This window comes from Amphiura filiformis, chromosome 2, assembly GCF_039555335.1.
Source record: "Amphiura filiformis chromosome 2, Afil_fr2py, whole genome shotgun sequence".
NCBI classification, from domain to species: domain Eukaryota; kingdom Metazoa; phylum Echinodermata; class Ophiuroidea; order Amphilepidida; family Amphiuridae; genus Amphiura; species Amphiura filiformis.
The window spans coordinates 14,348,121-14,372,063 of record NC_092629.1 but is presented as its reverse complement, the minus strand read 5'-3'; the positions used below and the strand labels follow the sequence as shown (position 1 = coordinate 14,372,063).

Sequence of the window (23,943 nt, the reverse complement as noted above, 5' to 3'; positions counted from 1 at the left end):
TGGATCAGATCACGTCACATAAGGGTTACTGTAAGAAGGCCTACTCTGTAATAGCTGCCCTATATACATTTGACAATTTCTGTATTCTATATTGTACACATTTACAAACATATGCCACCTGGCAGCTATTACACAGATGGGTCCTTCATGCACTGACCCCTTGATAAGTTAATGGTGCAAAGGGTATAACAACTGCTCAGTGCCAGAAGTGGGTAAGTGCAATAGCTGCTATATGTAGCATTGTAGCTGCCATGAATACAATATACTGTTGTAAATTGCCAAATGTTCACAGGGCAGCTATTGCACAACTTACTTCTGGCACTGAGCAGTCGAAAATGGAATTATTTTCAACTTAAACACCAAAATATAACATCATTAAATAATAACAACACAATGACAAAATATTAAAAAATTAGTAAACACAAACCAATTTTAAAATATGTTATGTTTTTTATTGAATACAAAACGCAGATTTCTCACTGCTAAACATGCAGGAAATGATTTCACAATGTTAGACACAAACTTGACAAAGAAGACCACATTATGTTAATACAGGCATGCATAGTATTAGTAATATTAGTTACAACAACAAAATCAGACTTTTACAAATCTGCTAAATTTGTTTGAATATTCAGTACAGTTTGGTGTGAAAAAAAACCTTTTTGTTTTTATTAAAGTTCATGGATGATGAATAGCCCTGTAGATCTTACTTGGCTTGTTAGTTCTTGTAAAACAACATAAAAATAAAAACTGTGAATACTATTAATATTACAAATCTTTCTACAGTTACCATTGTAACAAAATGGCAGCACTTTTCTCTTGTGCCAAAGTTTAGAGTTGATTTTAACAGGCTATTCGATGTCAGAAAGTTCAATTAATCTTTGTCCCCCTTTTAATCTGTTCTTTTCAAAGACCATACTGATGTATGGTAACAAATGTTATCCACCTAGTTACTATGTGTTATGGTTTTTTGTATACACTGGTAGTTATCAAACTAATGATATAGATAGAGTGGTATGTTTTACAATTAATTTAGACTAAAGAAGACGGGAGTAACATAAAACTACTAGATAGTGCAAACTATTCACAAAAATATGGGTAATAATTAATATACAAGCTGACAGCTGACTTGTTCATTTACACAACTATAGACAAAGGAATGCATAAGAATAAGCAAAAATAAAAATGTCCGACATTAAAAGTACATACAAAATCACAGCAATTGATAGGTCTTCCTTGAATACCTCATATACCAAGTTCTTAATCATTTTTTCAGAGCCTGATATCACTGTTTATCTCATACCCCTGCATTTTTGGTTTTGCATTCTTTGTTCTTGCTTGTTACGTTCAAGTTACAAAAAATATCACACAAAAAAAATAAGCTATAGAAATCGCTTAGGCAGGAATCGTAGTCGTAATAATTACACGGATTGAGGGCGCTTCAACTACCAGCGTCTGGAAGCATTGATGCAGGTCTGACGACAGTTGCATTTCTGCGGTACCTCGACCTCTCTGAAGATGTCTGCAGGTTTGTTGGTGAAGGTCTGGCCTCCCACTCTTTGGTAAGCGGTTGCTGGGTCACTTGTCTTGATACAGGAGAAACCAATCTGAAGGGAAATATTATATATGTGGCTTCTGTTAGTAAAATTGACAAAATTGGCTATTCCGTTTAAAATCCACACTACTCCTGAGGAAGAATTTAGAAATATGTTCCACAGGGGGAGTATGAATTTCAATTGGAATGAACACATTACGCAGCGCTATTTGAATTTCATACATCCTCTGGTAAAGAGTCAACCAAATCTTCGACAGAGGGAGGTTGAGCTGCCTAATGTGTTCATTCCATTTAAAATTCATACTCCCTTGTGGAACATATTTCCAAAATCTTCCACAGGGGTGTGTGGATTTTAGATCGAATAGCCCAATATGTCTAGCATTATGAAAATTCCTAACACAAGTATTGCAGTCATAAAACCATATGATGTCATGAATATATATAAGAAACAATAAGTTTGTGAAGACTAACATATTCTATTGGTATCATAAAACTAATCAACTGGACTCATGTTTTTGAGAGACTACGGTATTGGACCTTACCCTAGGTGCGTCTTCAGGGCGTCTGTTGATCTGGCGGCAATTGGTCATCAATATGAGACAAGGTGGTGTTGCCGGAGGTCGTTAATTTTGAGTCAATCTTCTTAGGAATGTTAGAAATCAACAGATGGTCTGAATTTGATATATTTCAAATGGGATAGACTCCATTTGAAATTGACACCCAATGTGTGGGAGGTTAAGGTCATGTCTTTCATAGGGGGAGTGGGGATTTTAAATGGAATTGCCAATTACTACCCCAAGATCAATATAACATCACTAAACAGAGTCAACGACATTGAGCTATTCAATTTGACATCTGCCCTTTACACCTACGGACAATTTTAGACCAGAAAAGTCTTCCACAGAGGGAGTATGTCTTTCAAATGGAATTGGCTAGAGTTAATTATTTTGAAACCCACACTCCCTCTGTATATGGCATTACCTATATCTTCCACAATTGGAGTGAGCATTTCCAATGGAAGTTACCCAATTGTCTATCCTATTTGAACACATATACCCTCGATCTGTGAAAGACTCTAGCTAAATCTTCCACAGAGGGAGTGTGAATTTCAAATGGAATATAATTACCTTGACAGCCTTCTTCTTTGGTTCATAGTTAGAGTTGAGGAAGACGTCCCTCATTGGGACTGGGGTGCAGTCCTCAGGACAGTAGAAGACTGGTTCATTGCTGAAGCAAGCCGCCTTGCTCTCACCAATCATGACTTCCTCAGACTCGATGCGGGAAAGCGGGAAGGAGACAAACTTCTTCAGTTTGCATTCTGTAAGAAAAATATGAAAACAAATTAGGCTTAACATAAAAAGTCCAAGTTTTGAGATATTTTCTCAAAATATCAACAGCTATCTCAAGAACCACCAAACCAATACTAGGCTTGTTTGTACTCATTTTAATGCATTTTTCATGCTGATTCCATATATGGTCATGTATATTTACAATTCTGAAATTTTTAAATTTTTTGATATTTTAAACTTGTTGTCTGCAGTCGACACCAGTGTGGAGAGAGTTGAGTTTTTGGCTACACTTTACCTGGATCCTGGCAGTCATCTCCTTGCACCACCCAGCTAATACCAAATTTGGTGTCATTGGTCACATGGGTTGGTTGCTGTGTGAATGGGGTGCGGAATTCCCACTCCTTGAGGCCATCGTTGTTACCGCACAGTCCTGTATTGATGAAAAGAAGTAGCATGAATGGATAATCAAAACATCAGGGATAATCATGTGACCATGTCACATGTAGCAATTGAACCAAATGAACTACAGTGTGCAAAAGAATGAAGGTACCAGTTATGTTCACCCCCTGTATATCCTAAACAAAAACAGATGTGTTATAATTGGTACCAGCAGCCAATAGCTGCATCGTTTAGCTAGATTTTAAGACCTCATTTGTTGAAATTGTTCAAGATATAAAGACACCCCAATCCAAAAACGCAAGGAAGATGCAAATTCAAAATTGCAGTTTGCTCCATTGCATGCCCTATTCATTTGTAAACAAAGCGTACCTCGAACAAGAGACATTGACACACTACACATCACCATGGTGAAACCTGGTCCTTTGGTGAAACTGTCTAATGTAAGCTTAAAAAACTGTATAGACCACTTGGCATCTGACGTCATTGCCCGGCAGTATGCGCATGCATTATGGCAATTTCAATTGTTCTTTGCCCTGCAGTGTGTGTACGCATCGTAGTCTGCTAAGGGCATGTGCATTTTAAATCACCCGCCACATTTCATATAGTACAGGAAAGCCATTGAACAGTGTAGCGGCTCGTTCGAGCATATCGATAGACGAGTCCCTCGCCTTTGTTGATAAACAGTGATGTCAAGTGGTCTATACTCACCACAAGTTGTGTTCCAGTGGCGCTGGGACACATTTACACACTAAAAACTACGGGGTTATATTTTCCGTGGTCATTTTGAATTGACCACGTTTGGGGTTATTTTGATCCTTCAAGGGGGTTGTACTGTTTTAATTTGACCACATTCACGAGGTCATTTTAGCCACGACGAACGTGGTCAAAAACTTAGTGGTCATTTTGCCGATACCGTCACAAGCATTGATATCAGTTTCAATCTTCCGCTTTGAAAATCTCAATTCATAAATGAGTTTAAACATGAGCTGCAATTAATGTTTGTTGATTAATAAATAAAACTCATTTTTGACCGAAGTTACCCAATTTGTCAACTTTATAATGACTTGCATTTCGAACTATTTGCACACACGGTGTGCATCGCTCACGTGGTCACATCAGCGCCATATTTGTTCTGATTGTGCAGCTCAGCGGATTGTCGTGGTGTGCTTGTAATTGTCTGCATGATGGAATATGAAAAGTTAGTTGAAAAGTGAGACTGCAAGGATGCATAGACCCTTGTCTATGCACGCAGATTCATTCCAATTTCATGCTGTCGTGGCTGGTGTCTTGGCTGCAGTTGTTAAGCTTATATCATGTAAGCTTATAATACGTGAACTGTCATAGGCGATGACTGACTGTGTGTGAGTGTGATACACAGATGCATTTTGCAGTTTGCTGTTTATGTAATGCTTTCTCTGTGCAGAAACACACTTATGTCCTGGTGGGACCAGCATGACCATAGCCTACTAAAAAAATCCAAACAACCCCTAAATGTGGTTATTGAGTAACCCTATAAAACAACCCTTTCAAATGGGTCATTTCATTTGACCCCGAAATGAGGTCATTAAGTAACCCAATAAGGCAACCCTTTTGAAGGGGTCATTTCATTTGACCCCGAAATGTGGTAATATTTTGACCCCAATGGGGTTACTATTTGACCCAAATACGTAGTCATTGCAATGACCTCACCAATGGGGTCAAAATGACCCCGTTAGTGGTATGGTGTTTAGTTGATAACTATGTTGGGGTCAAAAATGACCCCGCTTGGGTCATTTTTTGACCCCGTAGTTTTAAGTGTGTACATGAACACTATGGACGCACATGACTAAATGTATACCAGTGGCGCTGTGAGACTATGACACAATACACATCACCATGGTGAAACCTGGTCCTTTGGAGGGACTGATCAATGTAAGCTTAAAAAACTGTATACTCACCACAAGTTGTGTTCCAGTGGCGCTGTGACACATTTACATGAACACTATGGACGCACATGACGACAGTGAATCCTTGTCCAGAGATGAGGCTTATGTGGGTTGCGTTACGTTTCAACGTTACATTGGTGTTCTCAACTTTGTGTTCAACCTCTGGGGTGTTATCTCTTTCATAGTTCTCAAATATCTTCCTTCCATTATCCTGGGGACAAAAAGATTATTTTAGTGATTTAGTAAATAGTGAACTTGCCTTCATTGAGTGAAAACACAGCTTATTTTGCTCTGAGCTTGTTGTCTTGTTTGCTACTGAGTTCAACAATTTGAACTTGCCATTAGTTTTTACCTGAGTTTGTTCTTAAATTATATACAGCATGTGGTTTTTGCTGTACTATAATATTTTGTTTTGTCCCTGAAGAGGATATCAAGCAATAATTGACCTTTTCGGTAAATCCCATAAGCCTTTGCGAGTACACTAAGGTCCGTATGCACAGAAGAGTTAGACCGGGTCTAAAGTTAGACCTGGTCTAAGTGGAATTTAGTCCCAGGAGAAAGGACCTTTTCCTATACATTTGCCTAAGTCATTTTGTATTATTTTTGAACTTTACATTTAAATCTTTAGAATTTGCCACCTACTCTATGCAGAAAATAATTGTAAAGGACCATTCCTGGTGGAACTAAATTTCGCTTAGACCAGGTCTAACTTTAGACCCGGTCTAACTCTTTTGTGCATACCGACCTAAAGGTTTATAAATATAAATAATATGCAAATAAGCTCATTAATATTCATAAACTATACAGCACATCAGTCCATTATATCCAATCCCTACCTCCGCATAAACAACCGCTTATGAAAATATATGAATGAACCCCTAATGTACCCATGAAAACTTGCCAAAATCAAATATCAATCAATTAAAGCATAATTTCAACCCCATGAGTACTACCTGCCGATTAGCCAAAAAGAAGTTTTCATTATCAATTGGACCAATCAGCAACATTGTTAGAATAATTACACCATACAAAAAAATTGGGGTGAATTATTTGCAAAGCTCTATTCTGATTGGTGATTAAAATGAAGATATCATGTAATTGACCAATCAGAAGCAATGTTAGATCGGCAGGTAGTGCTCAGGGGGTTAACAACCTACCTTAACTATCAATTCCCTGGTTGTGTAATCCCTGGTGTTCAATCCGTGACAAATTCAAACTTGTGCTTGTCAACATACACAATAGATTTGAGACCAGACTTGACGGTGTCAGCTTCCTCACGCAGGGTGATGTTCTGGACAAGGACGGTGAAGCGCTCATCGGAGGAGCAGTCTTTTACGAGGATATGTGGGCAAGTGCTGGGCATAGTGTAGTTGACGGTGACGTTGTCAAAGGTCATGACTTTGCTGCTGTGCATGTGGCACGTCTCTGAAAATGAGAAAATAACATGTCATATGAGTGCAAGAGATTCGTCACTGGGCGGGGAAAACCTCATATGTACTTTTTGCCCTTGAACATGATGGCTGAAGCAAACCATTCAATATAAAGTCTACACCTACAAGGCTTTATCCATTGTCAAGTGCGAAAACTAAATGAGGTGTTTCCTGTATGTACTTTTGGCCCTTGAACATGGATGAAGCAACCTCTTCAATATAAAGTCTACACCTACAAGGCTTTATCCATGTTCAAGGGCCAAAAGTACATATGAGGTTTTCCGTCCAGTGACATTACATGTTGAATGGTTGCTTTATGTTACATTTTGAAACTGCATGTATAGAGGAATCAAATAACCTGACAAATATATTGATCTTTAGGGCACTTCATCCCTTTGTTGTTTTTGCCTGGATTTGGCTGTACTCCATCTTGTACCCTCAGTTATAAGAAAAGGACACCTGTAAAGTGTGCTGAGATTTGTGGATCAACGTCTAGGCATTGTGCCTGTGCGTAGCGCACTTTAAATCACAGCATTGGTTTTTTTTATTTTACCATTGCACTCAATGGGGAAAATCATAAAACATGTCATAAAATAAATACCACTTGGTAAAACAATTCAAAAAGTTACGAATTCTTATCAGGGGAACAAACTCCCAATAATTACAAAAGGAAAAGCAAATTGTTGTTCTCTACATGGAGCAAATTGGCTGGAACTGAAAGGCCCTGTACAAACCAATAGAGATTTTGCAAAAGTGTCCCCTTTGACAAACGTGAGGGGTGAGCACAATGGATGGAACAACCCCGATGGAGAGAATTGGAAGCGCTTCAAATATTGCCTCAAAATATCAAAAGCTATCTTACAAACCCCTGAACTAATACTAGGCTTGTTTGTACTCATTGTAATGCATTTTTCATGCTAATTCCAAATATGGTCATGAAAATTTACATTTCTAACATTTTTGAATTGAAATGTAAAAAAAAAAACCCTGAAAGATGTCAACTGTAGACATTTTTGTACAATAATCCAAAATTATTTCATTACTTACTTGGTGGAGGAATGATGGTGATGTTTGGCCTAATGATAGAGTTCACAATTGTTGGTAGAGGGCGCTTCAGGAATTGGGTATGGACTGGTGATGTCATGTTGGTGATGGTAATCTCCTGGTATGGCATGACAAAGATCAGATCCATAGTGTCGTTGCTCTTGGTCTGAAAATAAATTTTAACAAGATACAAAAAAAAATATCAATTCACCTGTTTTATCCAATGAAAAACATTGTTGGGTTACTTTGTCAACAGCATTGGGCTATTCCAGTTGAAAGCCATACACCCTCTATGGAAAACATAGACCTTACCTTCAAGCACACAGTGTAGGAGTTCTCAATCCAGCTCTGTTTGGGCTCAACCATAAGATCCCATGGGGTCATATTCCAAACAATCATTTTCTTGACCATTGGTGCCCAGGTCTTGTAGGTCTGTCCAACCTGTTGATTTAAAGAAAAAGGTCATAGTTCAAATGTTTGAATTTTGAATTATAACAATGTTGAACTATGCAAGAAAAATGAATAACTGGTTTTCACAAAAAAAACAAAAAACTAAACATAAGGTATGTTTTTCACAGAAAATCCCTAGATGTGGGTCTCTGTTTTGAAAATTCATCCAAAAATGGCAAAAAAGATTTTTTACAAAACTATGGGGTCAAGGGGTCCATGTTTTGAAAGAATTACCCTAACAGAACACAATTTTGATATTTTTTTGGTGAAAATGACTGTTAGAAATGGGGTAGGGTTTACAGCTGCCTTGGGCTGCACAAACCATCAAAAAAATACAAGTACCCTCCCCCCCACTGGGTCAACACTTACAGTTCTCAACCACTCTGGTACATCAGCCCATAGGAGAGTCATATTGTGTACAGTCTGGGTTGGTAGGATCCAGCGATCGCTGACAAATTTGACAAAGTATTCACGTTGGAGACTCTTCTCTGTCTGGTTCACAGTCTTCCTATGCTCCTTTGGCATTCCCCATTGGCATTCAACATCAATGTTCTGAAAAGCAAATGATAGAATATACTTAATGCTCTGCATGCCAGCAATAGGCTTCAACATAAAATGGCCCAAGTTCTGAGATATTTTCTCAAAATATCAAGAGATATCTCAAGAACCACTGAACCAAATGCAATTTTCATGCAGATTCCAAATATTTTTGAATTTTAAAAGAAAATGTGAAATTTGTCGTCTACAGTCAACACCCGCGTAGAATTAATATATTCGTGTGCATTAGGTGAAGAAAAAACACTGTTCTATTTGCTATTGGTTGGTCTAAAGTACATAAATGTACTATACATATTTAGAATGGCAAGAACTTGATGAATCCATCTGTGAGGTCAAATTTGGGCAAAAATGCAAGTTTTGGAGAAAATCCCTCAAAAACATTGAAATTTCATCCAAAATCAGGCTTTTCAAAGATTTTTTTTGCAAAATTGAGCATTTTTCAACAAAATTGTCAAAGTTGGTCAAAATTCAAAAAATGGAAAAACTAAATATTTATGTGTAGTTTTTAAAACTTAAAAAATCCTGTTTTGGGGGATTTTCTCCAAAACTGAGCATTTTTGGCCAAATTTGACATCACAGATGGATTTATCAAATCATTGCCATTCTAAATATGTATACTTTAATATACTGCACTTTAGATCAACAATTAAGAAATTATGAGGCCCAAAAGTTTCCAAAATTCCAGTGTTAAGACCACCCTTAACCTGGGTAAATTATTCAATATCAGACACTGTTCTCCCATGATGCCCAGTATGGAATGTACAGACAGTCAAGTGTTACTATCATAGGAACTGGCTGTGAGGTCTTTGTCATTCACCGCAACATGCCCCACAATTAAAATGCAGTAATGGAAAGAACGTAAAATAAATTTAGGATATTTGCCTCCACTGGGAATTGAACCAGAATTACACCAGAGTCAAAGACTTCAACCTCTGGGTCACACTGCTCTCTCAGGCCTACTTACTTCAGTGGCCATCTGGAATCCACGACACTTGGCACGCCACGCTGGGATGTCGCTACGCTTCATGGTGGAGGTAAAAGTTTTGAGATTCTCGGTGGGGTAAACAACTGGTGTGTGATCCTCCAGTTCAATATCGGCTGTAAAAACGCGCTCAATAAAGTCGGTTTTGTCACTGACGAATCGGAGCTTCACTAAACCTTGCTGGATATAATATGAGAAAAAATATGTTGAAACTGTTGAAAATATGCCATGGTATATATTTAGTTCATTTTAGAAATCTCATGGGATATATTCCTGTACGGAGTGCTGTGCATACCACACTATAAATCACATCGCTTTTTTTTACAGATTTATTTGCAAGTAGGAATCAAAATGGCCGACTAAAGCCTATACTTACCATAACTCCATCTGACCATCTACTCAATTCTTTTGGTTCATATTCTAACTCAATTTTGTCTGGAGTGTAGGTTCCCTTCTTGGCGAAGACTTCCAGGAGCATTGGGCCACGGAAAGCAAGGCTTGGGCTGGTACGCTTGGCCTTGAAGGTGGTGATGTTCAGGCAGAGTTTAGCACTGTCCGTGTATGGTTGGAAACACATGGTGTACTAATACAGTATGGAAGAAAGAAAAAAAGAAATTAAAATTATACACGGTTCAATGAATTGACCGTTGAAAAAGTATGAAACCAAGCTTTCATCAGGAATTATAGCTCTGACTTCTTCGGGATAAAACATCATTGTTTTTTGCATGTAGCCTACCCCTTGTCTATAGAGTATCATATAGGATATAATTAATATACAAGTAGATTGCCAATGGTTGCTCTGAAAAGAGTCATTTTAAGAAGATGCCCCTTTCCCACTATAATGATTCGATGGCTCATATGGAAAAGTTTAGTGCATTTGCTCAGCGATTATCATGCATGCTGCTTAACCACAGGAAATCATGGGTGAATTCCCCCTCTGCTGTTCTATCTACCGATGCTGCTCATGCACGCCCGAATTAGCATGTTAAAAGTATCTTTATCGATAAAAATCTCACTTCAAAAATTTCTGATGATGAGAACAGGGTGTCTTTTTAACTTTAAAACTAATTATTTCGCTCAAAATTCTGTGCTTTTTTTTTTTTTTTACTCACGTCAAATGTAACAGCCAATTAAAGTGATGAGACTTTTTCTAAGAACACGGCTGGTTTATTGACCTACTTGAGCTAAGGATTCTTGTGATATAAAACTTGTTTTGATTGGATAAGGGTAACAGGGTGACATTTTGCCCTAAAATATGTCAATGAATCAGCCGATATCTACTATCGAGAATGGCGAACCCGGATGCCTATTGACCGGGGTCATCGATCGTCAATAAACTCCCTATGCATGACGTGCGTGCATGCATGCATGACGATAGGTCATTATTGTGTATGCTCATAGCACAGATAACTGGTCAAATCTTTTCTTCCCGGAAGTGGGCTTAACTTTTCCATAATTATGCTACAAAACATTTCCCTGAGCTGCTAAGGTGGCAATGTTGTCCATGTGCTATACATAAAACTATTGTATTTCTGGTTTACATATGCAACATGACTGACCTGTGATGCAACACCAACAATGAGCTATTCTGGTTGAAATCCATACACCCCCTATGGAAGGCAGGACCTTAATCTCTTACAGAGGCTGAGGGTGTAGAATTCAAATGGAGTGACCCATTCAGGTAACCATTTTGAAATTCACACCTCCTTTTAAATTGACACTCCATATGTTGCCTATTTAGGTCTTCCACAGGGGGTGTATGGATTTCAAATGGAACAGCCCAATCTATAATATGACTATAAAGTGTCACAGATAGTGAACCAATTTGACGATACTATTTTTTAGGGCTCAACCGATATGGCATTTGTCTACCGATCTATCATCACACATCGATTTTATAATATCGCCCGATATCCGATCCGATATTGGTAAAAGAAAATTTTTAAAAATTTGAATTTTTTCAAAGTTTTGCGGTAACCACCGGGCCTATTCTGAAGTGCTAGGATCATTAGGATAATTCACAGTTAATTGAAAAAAAATTGGAAAAAAAGTATGAAAAGATTACAGTTTGTTATCCTTCATCTATCACATATACATAGAAAACCAATGCATTTATTTTCACCCAATACACAAATTTATTGGTCTCGCTATGAGTCTCATCCAATATTTTAAAACTCATAGCTCGACCAATAAATTTGTGTATTGGGTTCAAACCATCCAATTTTATATCAACACTTTAAGATGCAAATTGCACTGCGATAGAGCTTATTTAGAGCACTGCAGTTATGTACTTTTCCATTCCCTGTTTCTCCCTCCCTGTCACCTTTGACCCCAAGACTTACATTGACTGGAGTGCCAGTTTGGGTTCCATTGATGACAGTGATGTTCTTCTTGAAGATCTGGTTCTTGTCAGCACATGGTCTTCTCATGAATGAGAGAAACATTATGTCTGGAAAACAATATAAAATATATCAGACTGTAGTTTAGAGCCAACAGCAAAAGCAGGGGTGATCAGTCCTAATAGGTAGGACATACATTTTTGTTTTTTAATTTTTACTATACCAGTACTCCTATAACTGGAATTACACGGTTCATAGTGTCAGCATCAGAAACGGCAGAATGAGGAGAAAGCTGAAGTACTTTGTCAGGAACCATGGAGGTGTAGAAAAACAAATTTTGCAAGGAGCCATGGAAGGCTGATGAGGAAGGGGACGTCCACCAACATCTTGGACTAATGACGTGAAGCTGGTTACAAACCAAGGAATGCAAGGTGCAACACACTTGGCATCAGATCGAGTGAGATGGCATACTCTTGTGAAGACCACAGCAATACTACATAGTGCCACCTGCTAGAGAGAGAGAATTAAGGTGGGCCCCACCAGTAGCATATACAAAGGGAGCTGGAGGCGCATGCTCTAGGTGCCACCTTAGGGGGCGCTGCATTGACCAATTCAGCACCGATTCTGCACCTCTTCCAAGCGAAGAAAGTCAAAATTTTCACGCTTTTATGTTGCTGTATTTCAAGTTGCTTGATCTTTCATTTTGATTTGCACATTTTGTGTAAATTTTGAATATTTATGATGTTTGTGTACATACATTCTAAAACCAAACTAGAAAGATGAGACAGCCACAGAGTATGACAACTCTGATAGAAGTGTTTTCAACATAAATCCATTCACATTTGGCTATTCTAGGGTGTATTCTAGATGGGTGCCAGATCCTTCATGCACAAAATTGATACCAGTTGACATAATCAGGTCCACACCATCTATACACTTAGAATGAGGACGAGACTAGTTTCATTTATATTTGACTAATGGAGATAAGACATACATTGATCACTAGAATTATTATGAGTGCATTCAGTGGAAGCACCTGGATCTCCCACCCCTAAGAAGATCATCACTCGGTCGCCATTTAGTGGAAGGTCTTCATTGCTGTTTTCTGAGATTCAGGGAGAGTCTTGATGACAGACATTTGCCAAATGAAAGTACAATCATAAGCATTGACACAAGCCATCAAGTAAAGAAGGTTGATGGCAGGAATGGGACTGTTCTCGGATTGTGTCCTGTACGCTATTCTCAGTTTGTCAAGCTATCATTCACAACAGAGGGGTCAGTTAACTAAAGCATCCATATTGTGGTCCAGGCATGGCATACAGTTAGTGAAACCTATTTTAGAATTTTAAGTCCTTCCTTCTTAATATCAGGTTTGCTGGTGATCAATCCCGATGAGCCTTCACTGAAGAGTGTCTCATGGACCAATCAGAAGACTTCCATTTTGGTGCATAAAAAGGTTTCAAGAAAAATTGGGTGCATTAATGCAGTGACCATGTTCAAGAGTGAGACAGAAAGAATTTGGCAAGTATTCTTTCAAGTTATTGACAATCGTACTTCTGGTATGTACAGGTGTGTGTTAAACCCGGGGGGATATTATAGGTGTAGGGCTGGCACTTTCGCACTAAGGGGCATTCGGTGAGAGCAAAATGTAAAAAATATGGGGTCATTGGGTGAGAGCATGATTTTTGGCATTCGGTGAGAGCAAAATGTAAAAAATACGGGGTCATTGGGTGAGAACATGACCTTTTTTTAAAAGGAATCTTTGGGAGAGAGCCGAAAAAGCGCCACAGAAACCTCGAAAATTGAATTTCTAGTTCTAAATGGCTTCAAATTTCTTTGTTTTTTCAAAATAAGTAACAAAATCAGTGATAAAGGAAAGATGCTGTTCAAATTGAACTTGTAAGGGTCTTTGGTGACAGATCAAATGGAAAAATATGGGGGTCTTCAGGTGACAGAGCATGTGTTCGTAAAAAAAAACATGGGGTCTTTGATGCTGAAAAAGGGGTCTTAATAGACTGGCCCCCAGTCTCGGTTCGGTTCCATCTCTGGATAATGTAACAATAAATAATTACGTAATGCCCTATGAAAAAAAATGCCAACTCCCCCCTTATTTTCTTCAATGCCAAAACCCATTCCTCTTCATCCACAAATCGACGCCACTAATTACACCCACCACAGTCAACCATGCAGCAATATAGAAATATACTCAGTATTATAAGTGAACGCGAAAGTCCATTGAGCGCTGATTCCGAGACTGGTCCAATCTGTTAGAGATCTCACTTCCAAATATTCGTTCAACGGCACGGTGATTCCGATGTCAATTACGTAAAGCCCCGCCCCAGTTTCAATTCAAATATGGTAGCACAAAGCTATGCGCGGGATGTGACGCAAGATCGGATGGGACACTTGTCAACAACTGAGAGGTATTGATCTGGACGTTGCCCGCGTCTGAAAGACCCATGGACGCGCAATAATAAAAGGCAACCACTCGACCGGACTTAGGCCTATTGTCCATCTTGCGTATATTATCGCGTGCGGTTTGCAAATGTTTGCACATTATTTAGCTAGGAAGCCTTTTCAAATATCCCCGCAAGCTGCGTTGATTGGTCGGATACAATATCGTTGTTTAGTCGCTACACAAACGTTAATGTAGTGAAAACATGGACGTGGTATATAGAAAGATTGCGTGACTCCAAATCCAGAAAAGTGAACTTCCAGCAGTTTGTGGGAGCTGGAAGTCAAATTGCCTACAGACTGGGAGGGTCCGTGTATTGGGTTGATTTTTAATGCTATGTAATCTACATTACCAGTCGTTCTCCACGGACCCGAGGGAGGGTCTAGGGTCTTAACAGCCCTACATACGCGCCACCTCCAAAGTTGGAGTGCCCCCCCAGGCGTTAAACAAAGAACATCAATTTAGCAGCCAGGATGTCTCGAAACTACCAACTTGAGACTTAACACTGATTTTGTGCTAGCAGGTCACATATGGGTCCATGGAGGCCAAACGAGGCATTTTTGAAAATTGAGTTACACAATTATTACCTTATAAAACATTAGGCTATCATATACTGAAAACACCAAAGGTCTAGCATACTTGGTCTTAAAATTATGAAGCTTTGTAATGTCTACTTTCTTAAGCATTTTATTGTTTTTTTACTCCATATTTTTGCTTCGCCTCAATTTCAAATTTGCCGATTTGGCCTCTATGAACCAGATCGTGTCACACATCTTCACTGGGCGGGAAAAACATCATATGTACCTTTTGCCCTTGAACATGGATGAAGCAAACCATTTGATATAAAGTCTACACCTATGAGGCTTTATCCATTCTCAAGGGCCAAAAGTAAATATGAGATGTTTCCTGCATTTACTTTTGGCCCTTAAACATGGATGAAGCAACCTCTTCAATATAAAGTCTACACCTACAAGGCTTTATCCATGTTCAAGGGATTAGACAACTTACTTGACATTGAGGACATCAACTCTATCTCTCTTCAGATGGTCAATTTCAAATTTGTATTTCTTCATGTCATAGTCGATTTTCAGCTTAGTGACAAGAGGCATGGTGAAGTTGCCGGTATTATTGGATTCGGCGACGAGTTTGTTGAGAGGGGTGTGGCATCCAAAGCTGCGAGTGCCGATGAAAATCACCCTGAGAATTGAAAAAGAGACAAGAAAATGTGGACACGCTCATTCACAGTTATATGGGTTATTTCCATTTAAAATCCACACTACCCCTGTGAAAGATTTTGGAAATATCTTCCACAGGGGAGTATGAATTTCAAATGGAATGAACATATACCCAGTTCCATTTGAATTTCATACACCCTCTGAGAAAGATTCAATCTGAATCTTCCACAGAGGGAGGGCAAATTTCAAATGGAACTGCCTAATGTGTTTGAAATGCATTTAAAATTCATACTCTCCCTGTGGAAGATATTTCCAAAATCATCCTCAGGGGTAGTGTGGATTTTAAATGGAATAGCCCAATAAATAGAAATAACTTACAAATTATAGTGAGCATTCCATCTACCATACAGGGTGTCCCTGAAAGATTTGTTTTGATGTAAACTTTTTTCGGTATTTTATCAATTCTTAAAATATTAGAAGTTTACAAAAATACCTCATTTTCAAACCGTTATATGGATTCAAATATTGATCAGTGATCTGAGAAAGATTCAACCTGAATCTTCCACAGAGAAAGGGTGAGTTTTAAGGGTCACACCGACTCAGATTTTGCCTTTTGGGAGAATTTAAAAATCAGCCGGTTTTTTTTGGCTCAAATTGATTGTTTTGACTGAATTTTTTTTTGAAAAAAATTAGAACATTGTTCAAAATATGTTTTCAGAAGATCATCAAATTTTCCTGATTTTTCTAGTTTGTAGTGATATTTTAGGGTCACTTTAGCCTTCAGAAAAAATAAAATAAAAACAAAAATGACCAATCGAAAGTCTGTTCGCCCGCAAAACAAGGTGTTTTTTTTTGGTTGCCTAAGGGGCTCAAATGAACATTTCTGCTTATTTCCGACACTGCTCACAGTTGCAATGAACTAAGGAACCACATAGTGTGGCTAGGTGACATCCTGAAATTTGTAAGGGCAAAGGAGAAGACAAATTGACATCTTTTCATTTAAAGGAAGTCTGGTTTTTGGTACATAAATTAAAGAATCAAAGTACTTACTCAGGGGTGACATTGACCTTAGCAACCAAATCCGTTTGCTTGACATCCTGAAGACTTGGCTCGGCAGTGAAGGTGGTGTTGACTATAACCCTCATGAGGGTACCAATAGTCGTATTCACGGAGATTGGCCAACCCATCATGGTGGGGAATTGACGAGTATACTCGATAAAGTTTGCTGCAGAAAAAAATGGAACATTTCATGCCAACATTCAGAGAGATATTGTTCAAAATTGTTTACCTAACAGCCCAGTCAGCACACTCAGTATATTCATGGGTAGGGGTGCTTGTATGCAAACTTTGAAAACACCCCCTTTTGTTAAGTCTAAAGATATGCCAGTGGGGTCTGTCAAAATTTCCTATACATCTGTAGAAATTGTGAAAAAATACAATTTGTAAGTGCTCTTTAGCAAATTCATAGTTCATTGAATTTACAACCATATGACAAAACAGGCAAAAATAGCAACTTTTTGCACAAGATTTGCAATTTAAAGAGAATTGCCCATTGCTCATTGAAATGAAGCTAGTATATATGTGAGCCATCACATCGAAAGGGACCTCTTAGAGGGGAAAATAAAAATTGAGTTATTCATACAAGATGAAAGCCGATTATCTTAGCTTTAAAATGACACCATTTTTATGGCTATCGGATGTGCCATTCTTGAAAAATTATCAAATAATCAAATAGAAACATGCCCAAACTTGAAAATGTTTTTGAGAAAAACCGGTTTTAAAATAAAGGTTTACATAAGAAGTGAATTGACACGGGTAATTTATTCTTACATTTGTGCAAATTTTATTAATATTCTGGGTATTTCATATTGATTTTCTTAAAATATCCACTTCAAAGTTTATGTTTATGTAGAAATTGAAAAATCAACATCGGACATGATTTTGAGTATATAAACTTCAACGGCCTGTATCTCAAAATGCCCAGTGCCTTGAAGAGGTCCTTTTGACAATATGGACAATATAAGTGTTGTCAATAAACCATTGTCAATAAATCGGCCATCACAGACCATGTGCAGGAGAACGACCATATTATAGACTGGGAAGAGGCTAAGGTAGTAGGTAAAGAGGCAGATAGATACAAGCGGTGGATCAAGGAGGCGATAGAGATCAGAAAACAAGAGACCATCATGAACAGGGACGAGGGGCAATACAACCTCAGTCACATGTTTGACGATCTTCTTGGAAAAAGGACTGGCAACCACATCGTTAAATAACCATCAGCATCAGTGGTAAACAGTAGAACATCGCAACAACAATAGTGTAGAAAAAGATGTCTGGTAGACATCGAAACATCCACAGTGAGTATTGTTTATTGGACTAGAAATAAGAAAATTCTACTATAAACCTTTTCAAATTGAAGTTCTGAAGTTTCTGAAGTTTATTATGGATGACCCCGTTTACAATTCCGGGTCATCGACGTTAACGCAAACACAACTATTACTTCTGAACGCAAATCTGCGTGAAAGACACAGTCAAGCATTGGGTATGGCTTGTGCAAGAGATTGATATTTATATTTTGCGAAGGCCACACGAAGACCAAATCATATGTGCCGCAGACGACAAACATTTGCATTTTCTCTCATTTACTGTCACATTGTGAAGTGCCAAATAGTGGAAGTATTAGTTCAATACCTTTAGAAAATATTTCCCTGTGATGACTCATGTTGATTTTGGCTAACATCGTTGTATTTTCACTCAAAAGGGTACATGATTCTGCTTGATACATTGTGCACCAATTTGACCCCCTAGCTTATTGAATAAATACTGCGGTTTTCCGATCTTATAATGATGTATATTCATACGTAGCGGTAAAAAAGGAAGCAAGTAAGACTTTCGCTACTCAAATTTCACTCACCAGGCGCTTTCACGGGTCAACCGGCGTCTACAACTGATGAAGACGCCGGTTGACCCGGTGAAAGCGCTCCGGTGAGTGAAATTTGAGTAGAAGTCTTAAATTGCTTCCTATTTTCCGATCTTGATTTAAAAATGTCTATTATAATATAAGTGTGCTCTTTCATTTAAGGGATCTGGAATGAGCGTTTTGAGCGTTTTGAGCGTTTTGACAGTATTTTTTGTGGGACATGAGAACACATCAGACATATCGAATTGCATTCTGATATCAAATAATTTTCATTTTTTGAAATTCACAAATTTTATGACAAATTATTAAAATTTGATATTTTTCACATTTTTGATATATAACAGTCCTCGAGGTAAATTTTATAAATCTAATGATATTCTTAAAGTGTATGTAGCTGGGAGGGAAAGCCGACGGTCAATTGCAAATTTTCACCTTTCATATTGAAGATATGGATTTTTCTTCCCCAAAAGACCTGATTTTTTTTTGGTGTTTTGGGAAAAAATCCATATCATCAATACGAAAGGTCAAAATTTGCAATTGATCGTCGGTTTTTCATCCCACCTACATACACTTGAAGTATAAATCATCAGATTTGTAAAGTTTACTTCGAGTACTGTTAAATATCAAAAATATCAATTTTTAATCATTTGCCATAAAATGTGTATTACATTGCCAATTTCAAAAAATATTATTTGATATCTGAAGGACATTCTTCGTATTCAGAATGCAATTCAATATGTCTGATGTGCTCTAATGTCCCACAATAAATACTGTCCAAACGTTCATACCCCATCCCTTAATGACATAAAATTTGAAAAATATTGTAAGGAACACTTGAGGTTTTGACTTTCAAAACCTATATCTTGATCAAAAATTGTGCTTCAATAGGTCGTTTTCAACAAATTTTTCACATTCGCATTGCTATTAACATTGAATTGCATCATCTGTTGACAGAATGGAAAAAAAGTGTTTTTAGCGGGAAGTGTTAGCTTTCGTTTGATATAAAAAAAATTCTGATTGGATGAAGGGAACATTCAAGATTTTGACAAAAACCAATCACAGATGCCATATTTTCCACTAGTCACCAGCTAGATCTCACAAAGCTCTTATGATGCTATGCACTCAAAACTGGAGAACACGCTACGGCATTGGTAAAGGCATTACACCTTGTCATTTTTTTTCCTTCACATTTCCGGAATTTTGTCTTAATGTCCAATTTAGGGAATTCAATAAATTTCAGAACACCGACATCTCTACAAAGCAAATTTTTCATACTCTCTACTTGAAAACTTGACAACATTTATAAAAAATTCTTACCCTTGGTGAAGTTAATTCTCTGTGGTTTCATCAATTCCGCCTCAACGTCAATCATCTTGGTGCTTAGTTTGCCAACATCCATCAGTTCCTCAAAGAAGGTATCATCGATCTTAGTAAACGCTGTCTCAGTGCCAAACATCTTGAGCTGGCTGCTGCCATGACGAGAAGTCTGCTTGATGTATGGCTTAACCTGAAATAAGATAAAAATTGGGTATTATCAAAAATGAATATTGACTGCTCAGTGCCAAAAGTGGGTAAGTGCAATAGCTGCCTTGGCAATTTACACACAGTATACTGTACTCATCTACCCATGCCAGCTACATGTGGCAGCTATTGCACTTACCCACTTCCGGCACTGAGCAGTTGATATTATAAAGTCAACTAATGCAACATCAATTTGAAGCTTGAACCTACCCACCTCAAGCCTCAGTAAATTATCAATGTCGTTTCAAAAAGTATGACCTCAATCATTGACATCGAATCGACGTCCATAATATGTCGAGGCTTGAGGTGGGTAGGTCCAAGCTTCAAAATCGACGATTGCATAAACAAACAGCGTTCCATCTGTTCGCTACTATAAGGTCTAGGTTAAGGGCATGATTCATGCCTACGAAAGCCGGAGTGCACATTCAATTATCTGATAAAATGTCAATCAATCAACTAATCAATCAACAGATCAATAAACCAATCAATCAATCAATTTCATCTTACCTTCTGATTAATCTTAGTCAATTCCAGCTTGGTATAGTCAACTGTTTCTGTTGTCCTCTTCTCATTCAAGAGATCAAAGATACTCTTTCTATTTTTCCATGATCCGTAATTGCCAAAGATACGATCAACGACATCATTAAGACTATCGGTGTGCACGTTCCACTATACACGAACAAAAATAGGAATACAAAATAAGTATCAGGATCAATTCAGAATTGGATCTGATTAAATTGAATCCATATAAAGTTTTCAGTATAAAGTACTACATGCCGATCTAACATTCTCTCTGATTGGTCAATTACATGATATCTTCATTTTAATCACCAATCAGAATGGAGCTTTGCAAATAATTTACCCCAATTTTTTTGTGTGGTGAAGTTATTCTAACAATGTTGCTGATTCATCCAAATATTTGGTGTTATGAACTCTGAAGGTATGACCTTTGACCTACCTCAAAAAGGTTAACAGCCTGTCCATTAACTGCCACGTCACACTTGGTGTTGATCTTGCGTGGGATGATATTCTGGGTGTCAAACACAGTGCTGAGTTCACACTTGCCTCCCAATTTCTTGTTGTCTGCAAAAAATGTGCCGATTGTATGATTTATCAATTTGTCGTCTGCATCACATACTGATGTATCTTAAAAAGCTGCCTGATGTGAATTTCATTATTACAAGCCTGCCTTTGGAAGGCCGGCTTGTATTGTTTTTCAACAATTTCTTTACAAAACGGCCTTAAAATGGTGTCTTGTTCTGGCTTCTTCATGTTCTTCTTTCTTTCTTCTGTCAACCACATTCGTGCATATAGCTCAGCCGTGGCTTGATGGATTTTGACTAAACTTAGTCAGGATGACCACTGACCTTCCAATCCCCACACATACGATATGACTTTGACCAGCCTTTGACCTTTGACCCAGATATAGGGGTCAAAAATGTGATTTTGCTGATGTATCTTAAAAACCTGCCTTATGTGAATTTTATTATCATTATTGAATTTCATGTTGTAATTTTATATTTCAACATGCTTTCTTGTATGAATTAACATCAGGTTGTGATATTGTGATAGTACTTCAAATTTAATATAAAAGTCAATTTTACTGTGTATATCATTACAATTAGATGACAATAAAAAAATTGCACAAGGCAGCCTTTTGAGGTACGCCAGTATGTGATGCAGATGACAAAATTGAATAATTCCTTTACATTCTGTTGGTTGTCTTTGCGGGAGAGGAAAACTTATAAGGAGGGTTATGTCACTGACTGGACATCTCATATCCCATTCAGCAAAAAACATAACAGACTTTCATAACATGCTCAATACGAGGATTTAGGGTTTCTCTACCGGAAGTCAATTTGTGCCGAAATTCCTTCCCACAATGCAATATGCGTATTGCATAACAAAGAATATTGATTAACCTCCAAACTGTATGTATTGTTATGCAAAAAGCTTATTGCATTTTGGGAAGGAATTTCGGCACAAATTGACTTCCGGTAGAGAAACACTAAATCCGTGTATTGGAGGCTATTGACGGACGTGTTGATACTACACTTTATTCCGTACAGCGCGCGTAATGTTATAGTGGGTCATAGTACGAGCTGTTATTGCATTGTAATGTACAAAAAGTAGCCTGGGTTGGGAACAGTAACCTCAGATCATGCACTGTCTACAGACTTTTCATATTTGAAAATTGACTGACATGATAATGATTTAACCTCAGGGTTACCAATTTGGCAGCCCAAATTGGGTGACTTTCATTATTGTCACCATGAACTTTGACTATTTCCTGTCCCATAAGACCAACGGTTAAGAAAAATATTGGGTGACTTTTCAACATTGGTTCCACAAAGTTTGGTAGTTTCCTATGCATCACATAGAAATCAGTGGATAAAAAAACATAGGGTGATGTTATATGGCGATTATGATATGGGCTGGAGATTTTGTTAAGGCTCTTTTTTAACCATAGGATTCAACATTAAAGGTCAAAGTTTTGAGATACTTTCTCAAAATATCAAGAGCTATCTTAAGAACCACTGAACCAATACTAGGCTTGTTTGTACTCATTTTAATACATTTTTCACGCTGATTCCAAATATGGTCATGAAAATGTACATTTCTTAAATTTTCAAATAAAAATTTGAAACTTGTCGTCTGCAGTCGACATGCGCATGGAGAGAGAGGGTTAAGCTTACCTGAGAAGAATTCCATACGTCTGTATTGTGATTGCCTGAATGTGACGTTGCATGGACGAAGGAAGAGGATGGCATATCTTGCTGCCATGGCCCTACACGTGGAGATTGAAAAAGGTGAAAAATAATAGAATTCAATCCTTAATTATTCATCAATTTTTTTTTATCTAATTAAGATGCAAAACTGGTGCACGATTCAAATTCTTAGACATGGTAGCAATAATATTTGGAATGAGTATAGGCATAGGGACCTAAAATAAGGCACAAAAAAATATTGTTTGCTTTTTAGAATTGGGTCAGTCGGTCAGGATTTTTTATTTTTTAATATTTATTTTTTAAAGGTCATGGCCAAAACATGACAGTATGCCTTAAATGAGCTTAATAAATAGCCCAAAAAGTTGTGAATTGGGATATTTTTCTACTCTATACCACTTCATTCATGTTTTTATGACAGTTTAGAAGTGTGTAGAAACTGTAAAAAAACTTTTCAGGATGTCAAAAATCTTTTTCAAAGGGTGTATAAAATTCAAAAGGAGCTGCTTAAGGGCAGAGTAATGGGAGAGAACATGGCCCTTTTCGAGCATCATTATTTCTGAATTGTATCTCCAAAGTACATAAAACTATACATTTTTGGAAAGGAAATGAGTCAAGGAATCCCATGGTGACGTCAGATTTTTTCAAAAATCTCGAGTTTTTGATAAAATCACAAAAAATCACTTTTTTACCCCAATTTTTTTGTGACAACTTAAAAAAAAATCAGTTCGGAGTAAAAAAAAATCAGTTAGCTTTTAATGAAGAAGAGACATGAACTTAGGGAAGGTTTTTTTTTTTTTTTGAAATTTGTCTCTTTTTTGAAATATTGAAAAAACATGTGAAAAAAGCAATTTTGTCATTCTATTCAGCTAAAATTGCACATAATGGTGTATATTTTTGTTTAAAACAAATATTTTGAAAAAATGAGAAAACCTTCCCTAGACTTTGATGTACTCTAAGCGATAGTGCAAAAAGTTTACCTTTTGCTTGCATATTTTTCGAGTTATCTTGTCACAAAAATCGTGCAATATTGTCAAAAGTGAACTATGAGAAATCGACGTTTTAGTAAAAAAATGTCAAAATTATGCACAAAATGTCCTTATATTTTAAAACGGCAAGATTTTCACGCTTGTAAAAGCTGTACCTGGTGCATGGTCTTAATATGCATCTTTTTG

At 37.5% G+C, this 23,943-nt stretch overlaps 3 protein-coding genes across 3 annotated transcripts in view; all 3 read right to left on the bottom strand.

The window, feature by feature from the left end:
• Window positions 1-453: 453 nt before the first annotated feature.
• On the bottom strand, window positions 454-5,907 carry LOC140171279 (vitellogenin-like). The gene is made up of 5 exons (XM_072194512.1): window positions 5,896-5,907; window positions 5,181-5,379; window positions 3,140-3,274; window positions 2,683-2,873; window positions 454-1,607 (listed from the first exon to the last, which is right to left on the bottom strand). Exons 1-5 carry the CDS (start codon window positions 5,905-5,907, stop codon window positions 1,446-1,448), a joined length of 699 nt encoding a protein of 232 aa, XP_072050613.1. The 3' UTR covers window positions 454-1,445.
• On the bottom strand, window positions 5,248-10,209 carry LOC140145923 (uncharacterized). The gene is made up of 7 exons (XM_072167651.1): window positions 10,009-10,209; window positions 9,615-9,812; window positions 8,462-8,644; window positions 7,955-8,083; window positions 7,646-7,808; window positions 6,326-6,593; window positions 5,248-5,379 (listed from the first exon to the last, which is right to left on the bottom strand). The coding sequence occupies exons 1-6, from the start codon at window positions 10,207-10,209 to the stop codon at window positions 6,364-6,366; spliced, it is 1,104 nt and encodes a 367-aa protein (XP_072023752.1). The 3' UTR covers window positions 5,248-5,379; window positions 6,326-6,363.
• LOC140145919 (vitellogenin-like) overlaps window positions 10,079-23,943 on the bottom strand; it is a 33,617-nt gene continuing 19,752 nt past the window's right edge. The window contains exons 12-19 of the mRNA XM_072167647.1: window positions 22,739-22,830; window positions 21,001-21,125; window positions 20,550-20,711; window positions 19,839-20,028; window positions 16,652-16,826; window positions 15,435-15,623; window positions 11,975-12,081; window positions 10,079-10,215 (exon numbers count right to left, since the gene is read on the bottom strand). Of these exons, the coding sequence (XP_072023748.1) occupies window positions 12,042-12,081; window positions 15,435-15,623; window positions 16,652-16,826; window positions 19,839-20,028; window positions 20,550-20,711; window positions 21,001-21,125; window positions 22,739-22,830 (973 nt within the window). The 3' untranslated portion in view covers window positions 10,079-10,215; window positions 11,975-12,041. The remainder of the gene's footprint in view (window positions 10,216-11,974; window positions 12,082-15,434; window positions 15,624-16,651; window positions 16,827-19,838; window positions 20,029-20,549; window positions 20,712-21,000; window positions 21,126-22,738; window positions 22,831-23,943) is intronic.